At 36.9% G+C, this 8,907-nt stretch overlaps 1 protein-coding gene across 1 annotated transcript; it reads left to right on the forward strand.

Annotated features, from left to right (window-relative positions):
* Positions 1 to 389: 389 nt before the first annotated feature.
* On the forward strand, positions 390 to 8,655 carry LOC140229309 (glutathione S-transferase 1-like). Its single transcript, XM_072309584.1, has 5 exons — positions 390 to 537; positions 6,157 to 6,249; positions 6,916 to 7,031; positions 7,641 to 7,745; positions 8,482 to 8,655. The coding sequence occupies exons 1-5, from the start codon at positions 390 to 392 to the stop codon at positions 8,653 to 8,655; spliced, it is 636 nt and encodes a 211-aa protein (XP_072165685.1).
* Positions 8,656 to 8,907: the final 252 nt, after the last annotated feature.

Genomic DNA, 8,907 nt, shown 5'->3' on the forward strand with positions numbered 1-8,907 from the left:
ACCCCCACAAGAACATAACTTTTAGCACATAACTTTAATTTACATTAACTCTCTTCCAGACATAGTTCTTGATTTCATTCACAAAAGGACGGGAAACATCGAAGAAAATTCATATCTGGACCGCAGACTATGTGGGGGCTAGCCCTCGCAGTTTGTTTGGTGCCAATAAAAAGATAACAAACGGAATTTTGCATATTTTTTCTAGTATTTGCAGACCCATTGTTCCCGGAAATGCCCCGCAAAGGCAGTCTCGTACTGGAAGGGCCTGGCTTTTCACGGAAGCGCTTACAAAGTTCAGTCGCTGGCTGCTAGCAGGATCAGTTATCGGCAGAGTGTATTGGAGTCTCTCATTCTTGGTGAAGAGAATATTGGACTGGGACAAGAAGAAAATGGCGACCTACAAGTTGTATTATTTCGACGCTCGCTCGCGTGGAGAGCCTGCTCGAATGCTCTTTGCGCTGAAAGGACAGAAGTACGAGGATATCCGCTTCAAGTATGGAGGCGAGGAATGGCCCAAGATGAAGAACGACAAGTCGCGTAAGCACGCCATACCGATCTTGTGATAACATTGTATTTGAAGCACTCTGAAATCAATGATGTGATGGTCATACGAAATATTGTGAAGTAAAATGCGTTTGTGTGTGATGTAAAGACGTTGAGCACTATACCCGACTATATTTCAATGTAAAGCCATACAGCATTTTCAAACTACGCAGTGTTCTTCTAATCGTGATCCCTTATCAATTACGCTTTGAAAAGAGAGGTGTAAGTTGGTCTCATGGGGTGAACAATTCAATTTTAGTCTTGACGCTTGAAATGAATGGTAGAAGGGAGCTCTTTGGATCAGTATTTTCAGAAGTAACAGCTTCTGTAGAATATTGCGATGAAATATGCTGAGAGGATAAGTCGATTCGATTTCTACGGTATTCCTGCAGCAACATTTTCAATGTATAATTTTCATCAATGAGATATGATTGCACTTTTTTTTTCCTAAGCAACGTTAGTTCGCAACTGTTCCTTCTTTCCAATCTGCCTTTTCTCGTAACCCCTTCCATCTCCCAGTATGATGGATAATGAGCACGGATCGAAATAGAGAACAACCTATCAATTCTGACGAAACATATGTCTTTCCCTTGAAGAATAATGAGTGATTATAGACCTTTGTTTTATTGCCTGACAATGACATTTGCCAATATTTCTTTGCTTTGCTTGAGGTCCCCGATACAAACACACAGCTGTATTTACATATTACTTAATTGTTCAAAGAGATTGATAATGATCAATTACATTATGTATGAAATAATTGCGTGTATGTATGTATTTGTGTATGTCCATATGTGTGTGTGTAGGCCCTACGTACGTTGGTTCACAATATGTTGGTTACAAATACAGTTACAGTAAGGGAACTCCGTGGAAAGACGTTGTTTGAGTGAATTTTGCCCATAGGGCCGTTAACTTGACAACGCCCGATGGGCGAAATTTCTTTACGTCTTTCGCGGAGTTTCCTTAATTCGGCCTACTACTGTTGTGAACCTACAAAATGTTGTATGCATGTACAACGTACTGTGTATGTATTCCTAAACTGCACAAGCTCGAACCCCCAATCCTGGACTATTATCTCCCGGACGTGAAGAATGGCTCAACCGTATCAAGATTCAAAAAATAGCGTGCGATTGCTCCTTTATCTTTTTTTTTTTCTGCCAATGCAAATCAATTTGACTGAATAGCCGCTCAAAGTTCGAGGTTACGGTGATTTCCCACCGCCAAATCTAATGGAAACGTTTTCTTAACTTAGTCTACTAGCAGTACTATTGTCAAAATTGCTAATATCAATATAGACGCTTTATAGGCCTATTTTTCACATTTTCCTCCATATTATACTTTCAAAAAGTCTCCTCTCTCCCTTACCCGGCTCTGTTCATTCTCTTCTCATTATGGACAATTGCAGTTTGGCTTTGTAGCCTATAATTGAGCAGGACATAACCTCAGAATATTGAAGAATGTCTGTGAATAAATCTGAGTATAATTAAAAAAAAAAAAAGAACCCCGAAAGTATGTTACCAAAACAAAACAAAAACAAATCATCTGCTTCTCGTCAGGCTTCCTATTTCTCGTATTTCATTGTACAACTACATATTTGATATCCTGTCTATAAGTATACTACTCTTTTTTTTTTTTCCTTGTATAATCCCCAGACATAATAATATCCGATCATATTTGTTTTAAATATATTGTATTTCATAATATATGTATAGATGATAATGTATGCATGTATGATCAGGGAGGAGGAAAGATGTATGAAATGACAGACAGACAGACAGACAGACAGGCAGACCGAAGGAGAGATAGAGTGAAAGATTGGAATAGTATTCTATTTATGATTTTTTATGCCTCCGCCACGAAGTGGTGCCGGAGGCATTATGTTTTCGGGTTGTCCGTCCGTCCTTCCGTCCGTCCGTAATGAATTTTGTGGACAGGGTAACTACCAAAACCTTTTGAGGTATCCTAATGAAACTTGGCATGTATGTGTATTAGGGGGTGAAGTTGTGCCTATCAACTTTTGGGTGCACATGCTCAAGGTCAAAGGTCAAAAGGTCAAGGTCAAATATGTAAAATTTCACTATTTCTACCATACGCATGCAGTGCCTGAAGATATTTTCTTGAAACTTAGTGCATACATGTATTACCCAATTAAGATTCTCTGGTGAAAGTTTGGGGTCATGACGTCAAAGGTCAAAGGTCAAAAGGTCAGGGTCAAATACATAAAATTTCACTATTTCCACCATATCTATTGAATGCCTGAAGATATTTTCTTGAAACTTAGTGTATACATGTATTTAATACCCAATTAAGATTCTCTGGTGAAAGTTTGGGTCATGAGGTAAAAGGTCAAAGGCCAAAAGGTCAAGTAAAAATATTAAAACTTTTTTTTTCTCCATACCTTGGAAAATTGTTCAAGGTATCTTCATGGAACATAGTATATACATATACTGACTGGAAGTGATTATCTAGAGAATGTAGGGTTCATGGGGTCAAAGGTCAGGGGTCAAAGGTCAAGTGCAACACTTCAAAATTTTAATATTTCCCTCCTATCATGCAATGCCAGCAGGGTTATTTTTTTTTACACTTGGTGTATGCATACATGTGTAACCTGATCGAAATTCTCTGGAAAGTTTTTTTTTTTCTTCTTTTTTTGCCTCAAAGGTCAAAAGGTCAAAGATCAAGTGAAAGCGCTGAACTAACTTTTTCCTCCATATCACGCAAGTGGCTCAAGTTATCTTGAAACTTAGTACATATTATGCATGTTCTACCTGAAAGTGATTATCTTATGAATTTTAGGGTCAAGGGCCAGATGAAAATGGTAACAATTTACTATTCAATTCAGATATTGCACTTTTTCTCCACACCTGTACCTTGAAAATTACTCAATGCCTAACTGTATGAATGGGTCAAAGTCGAGTTAAAGTCCTTAAATCCCTAGATACATGCTCTCCTATTCATCCAATTAAACCTAGGTCGAGGAAGGTGAACATTCAACACATTTGTGACAAACTTGTCATTTCAATATTTTGCCAATTTTGTGAAAATGTAATCACACATTGTCCACATGTACTATCTAGACCTATTGGGAAAATCATGCATTATGGCGGAGGCATACCAGTCGCCAAAGCGACATTTCTAGTTTATTCACTTTATTGATAATCATAATTACAGAAATATATACAGTGTAAAATGTGTCGGGGAGGTCACACAGAAAGCCAAAGGCTTGTGATAAATGTGATCCCCTTTTTAGAGTTGAGTACAATATATATGTATATATATATATATATATATATATATATATATATATATATATACAAATACAGATTCGGAGTTGAATTCAGAGTACTTAATGACAGTTACAAATTACATACACAAATAAAATGAAATATGAAACATATGCTACTACACTATACAAATAAGATAAACAGACAAAACAAAATTAACAAAGATTGACGGATAAGTTTCATTAATATAACTTAATAGGCATTTAAAAGGGCTTTTTTATATCTAGACTTACAAGCACTTTGAGTGGACACATTCTTAAAAACTGAGTCTAAATCATACCAGAACTTAGCACTTTGTAGAAAATAGATGATTATTATTTTCTTGTTTCATACTCAGGCGACAAAATAGCAATACAATATTATCCTTATTTTAAGTTTCGATGTGATGTAATTTACTATTCATTGTAAAACAACCATCAAAAATATCAGGTAAAACTACATTCAAATATTTACATATAAAAAGACCAAATTTGACTGAGACACCGTCAAACAGTGTGAGAGTAATTCAATTCTTGTTAAAAATGGAGCGGTGTGGTCAGAATGGTTGGCGTTTCAAGAAAATCGAATTGCCTTTTTCTGTAAAACGAATAAGCAATGCAGATTCCAGACCGTACCAGACTACAGTAATCAAACTGAGGCAAGATAAAGGCATTATATAACATAAAGAAATGTGTGCAACGAAGTCAGTGGAACCCCTTGTCGAAAACTCCTGTTAGAACGATATTTTCTCATTAATATATATTCATCTGTAGCTCATTGGTTCGAAGTTAGTCACGAACGTACATCATTTTCAGTGTTGACAGTATTATACAAAATATTTACATCTTTATGTGAGAACAATATATTTATATCATCTGCATACAGAATGAATCGCAAAAAAAAATGGATGTATTTAGAATATAATTTACGTATATCAAGAAAAGAAGAGGACCCAAAATACTGTCTTGAGGCACCCCACTTGTTAAAGGTATAAAGCATTAGAGTTTGTGTCACAAACACATGTGAACTGTTTACGATCTGTAAGATAATCCCTGAACCAACTTTGGTGTACACCTCTAACACCGCATGCAGTGTTCCAGTTTGGGCAGAAAAATGCTGCCGTCGAGCAAATCAAAGGCTTTAATTAGATCAATATACAAGACAATTACGGTTTCTTTATTGTCAAGTGAAGCAAGAATTTGTTCGGGGGTATATAAAAGAGCTAATTCACTTGAGTAAAAAAAGTCGAAATCCAAACTATTCTTTAGCAAGTATTTTGATCTGGAGCAAAATGATCGTACAATCTATTCTAGATAATTCGTTCCATAATAGGTTTTGGAAAATGCATGTAAAAGAGAGATAGGAGGATAATTTTCTAATTTGTGTTAGTCGCCTTTCTTCAAAAGCGAGATTACTTTAGCTATCTTAAATGCTCCTGGTGCATTACCTGTAGTTAATGACAAATTAGATATAATGCAGAGAGGTTTAGCAATTGCGAAAAATGATTTTCTTAATGAATACAACACTTATATCGTCATGTCCAACGTCAGATTAAGTATTTTTCAAACGTTGAACAACCTTGACAATTTCATTTTCGTCAGCGGGGGAAAAATGATACTGATTTACTTAGTTGACTACTCAGATAGTCTGAAAAACAATTTGAGGATTTGTTGATTACTCCTTGCCTTCTATTATTAGTTCATTTCATGGGATAGCGTGCTACATTTAGTGCAGACGTGACGTTGTTTTTCTGTCACTCAAACGTCGAAAAATAACAGGAAAAGCAGCCGGGGAGGGAAAGGGGGGGGGGTATAGTGTACCGGTAAGCAGAAAAGGTAAAGTTTACCTGGTTTCCTTCAAAATTGGGTCGTCATCACAATGCCATTAGGGCTGTATTCTCTCTTGTATAAAGGTCATGTGTATGACTCTTATTATAATACATTTATAGCATACGAGTACATGAAGACTTTAATCGTAAAACAGGTTAAGCGTCATTTTTAAACAATTTGAAATTAATCCATCATCTCAGATAGCTTTCCAGTAATACCTCATCCAACTTGTCATATAACAAGGATATTAATTATATAACATTTATACGTATATGTTTATATGTTGTGTATATATATATATATACATATATATATATGTATGTGTGTGTGTGTGTGAGTGTGTGTGTGTGCGTGTGTTTGTGTTTGTATATATATATGTGTGTATAGCATATATTGTGCATGTTTGCTATCATTTGCAGTTTGAATTTTTCTCGCCTCAAGGTGACAAGCTGTGAGCTGGGATCATAATACACTGTACCTTTATTTCCCTCCTTTTTTCCCCTTCTTTTCTTTCCCTTCAGGATTTCCCTTTGGTCAGGTCCCTACACTTGCAGTCGACGGCACTGTGATCCCCCAGAGCCGAGCCATCTATCGATACCTGGCCAGGAAGTTCGGTATGAGAACTTAAAGGGGATAATCGAATCCATGTTGACTTGGACATGTCGACAAGGACAACTTTGAAAATTATTATACTTTGAATTATTCTGAGCCCCTTGTTGTTCATAGATAGCTGTTCGGTTCTGTTGCGGAATGTTCAGAAGCCTCTTTATTGCTTAATCTATAACTGAGTTTGTTAAATTTTTCAAAATTAGTATAATCTTATGGATTGAGTTTAATCTGAGGAATTGAGGGAGTATTGAGATGGGGGACCAATCCAAAATTAGACTGAAAATCTTAATCTAACAGATTCAGAAGTCATTTTTTTCTCTCTCAATCTAATATTAGATTGGTCTCTCACGACAACAGTGGCGGATCCACCGAGCGCCCCCCCCCCTTTTATTTTGTTGTGTGTGTGTGTGTGTGTGCGTGCGTGTGTGTGTGTGTGTGTGTGTGTGTGTTTGTCAAAGTAATAAAAAAAGGAAAAAATTGAAGAAGGCACTTTTTTTTTTGTTCGTCAGCTAACTAAACCCGGGAGTGGTAAATAAATTGATTTGCCCCCCCCCCCCTCCCCTTTTACGAAATTCCTGGACCGCCCCTGCACAATATTATTGATTGATTTCCAATCTAAGGAATCTAGAGTTATGTAATATGTTTCACTCTTGTGTCTTCATGGGGATCAGGTTACTATGGCAACAACGCCGAGGAAGACAGGGACATCGATGTCCTCTGTGAGATAGCGACTGACATCGAGAACGAAATAGCGCCCTTGTTTGACGAAGAAGACGCAGAAAAGAGAGTGAGAGATTTTCTCCTGAGTTCTCTTTTTAGTCAATTTTGTTTGCTTGTTGTTTGCTTGTGTGTGTGTGTGTGTGTGTGTGTGTGTGTGTGTGTGTGTGTGTGTGTGTGTGTGTGTAGTTTTGTCTTTTTAGGGAAGGCTGTGATATCATGAACGGATTTTTCAATCTCATTAAGAAATGATCGCTTATCCTTTCCTTTAGGGGAACCAGTGTAGCAATGAGGTTGCTATATCATTCTGATTAACAGGAGTACAGAAACAAAGGCGTGATATAAACTGACGGATTCTTAGGATAAGTTGAGATATCATCGAACAATGTCGAAACATTCCTATCATTTCACATAATGTGCAACTTGTTTGATATTAGAGCATGAACATCGGAAAGCTACCGTGTATGTTGACGTGCCGCGTTTACCCCTTTGTTTCAGATAATTTTGTTGCCCGAGTTTATTATATTTTAACTACATATGTGTTTTGTCGTGGTTGTAGGCGCATGCAAAGTTTGTGTCATGTACACTTACAAAAAGAAATTTGACGAACATAAGTACAGGTTGCACTTACATTATTGGCAACCAAAACGATTTATTTTTCAACCTCGTGTGATTGTAGGAAGCAGCCCTTATCAAGTCCAGAGACACAAATCTGAACAAGTTCTTCGAGTTCCTATCGGACCATATACAGAAGTCGGACGGGATCTATCTCATCGGAAATCGGGTAAGCGTGTCTTGCAGGTACTTTGCTTTAATAGGAAGCGGAGAGGGCGAGGGAAAAATCCTATCAAGACTTTTATCACTTCTCTTCTTTTCAGTTACTGAGTACACATCGATTATATTGATGAGATTAGATTAAATTCTTACGTGATCCTTGGAATTTACTACTTTAAAGGAAAGTACCATACTATCACAATAAACTTCCATCCAGGCTATTATCATACTTGTTCATTTGAAAGATATCAGGCAAAGATAATCTAAATGCTGCGTGTTCTTGATTTTCACTCTTACTCTATAGTATCAAGTGTTTAATTTCCTAAAAAGTATAAATGTCTGCAAGATCTCCTATTGTAGTTTCATCATGTAAGTGAACTAAAAGTGCAGTTGTTATTATCATCATTTAGATACGATTTTCTTTTTGTATACGTCAGCATCAAAGAAGAATGACGTAGTGTGTAATTACACATCAGAATCAGTCATCAACCCTGAACGGTCGCCACTGCTCGTTCATCCTTTGAATGAACTAAGTATTCAGGCGATGAGGCATTTTACATTTTGTCAAGGTGCATGACCTCTGTATACTAAATGCCTTTAAACGACCTGGTATTTGCTTGTATTTGTTGCCTTAATACATTCTCCGCTCTCTTATTTTCCTCTATCATTCTCACGTTACTCTACACACACATACATATTCATACACACACACACACACACACACACACACACACACACAAACACAGATAACACTCGCGGACTTGGTGGTCTTCAATATACTGGACTTCTTTCTGGACAGCGTTCTGGTTGCCAAGGGATACCTTGACTCCTATCCGGTGCTGCTGAAGTACTGCAAGTCCATCATGGACGAGTCCCAACTCACGCCGTATATAAAATCTCGCCCGTACACCATGTACTGAAAAGCAAGAAAAAAGAACCAACAACAACAACGCAGAGCGGAGAGAGGCATGGGTTGTCGTAGACTTGTGACTTGGTTGAAAGGGACAGTCGAAATTAATTATATAATTTCATATCATGTAATACATACATCAATAGTGTCATGTATAGATTTGTGGAATTTATTGTGGTCCCCGAGCAGATAACCCAATACTCATATATATATATATATATATATATATATATATATATATATATATATACACACATATATA

This window comes from Diadema setosum, chromosome 5 (genome assembly GCF_964275005.1).
Source record: "Diadema setosum chromosome 5, eeDiaSeto1, whole genome shotgun sequence".
NCBI lineage: Eukaryota > Metazoa > Echinodermata > Echinoidea > Diadematoida > Diadematidae > Diadema > Diadema setosum.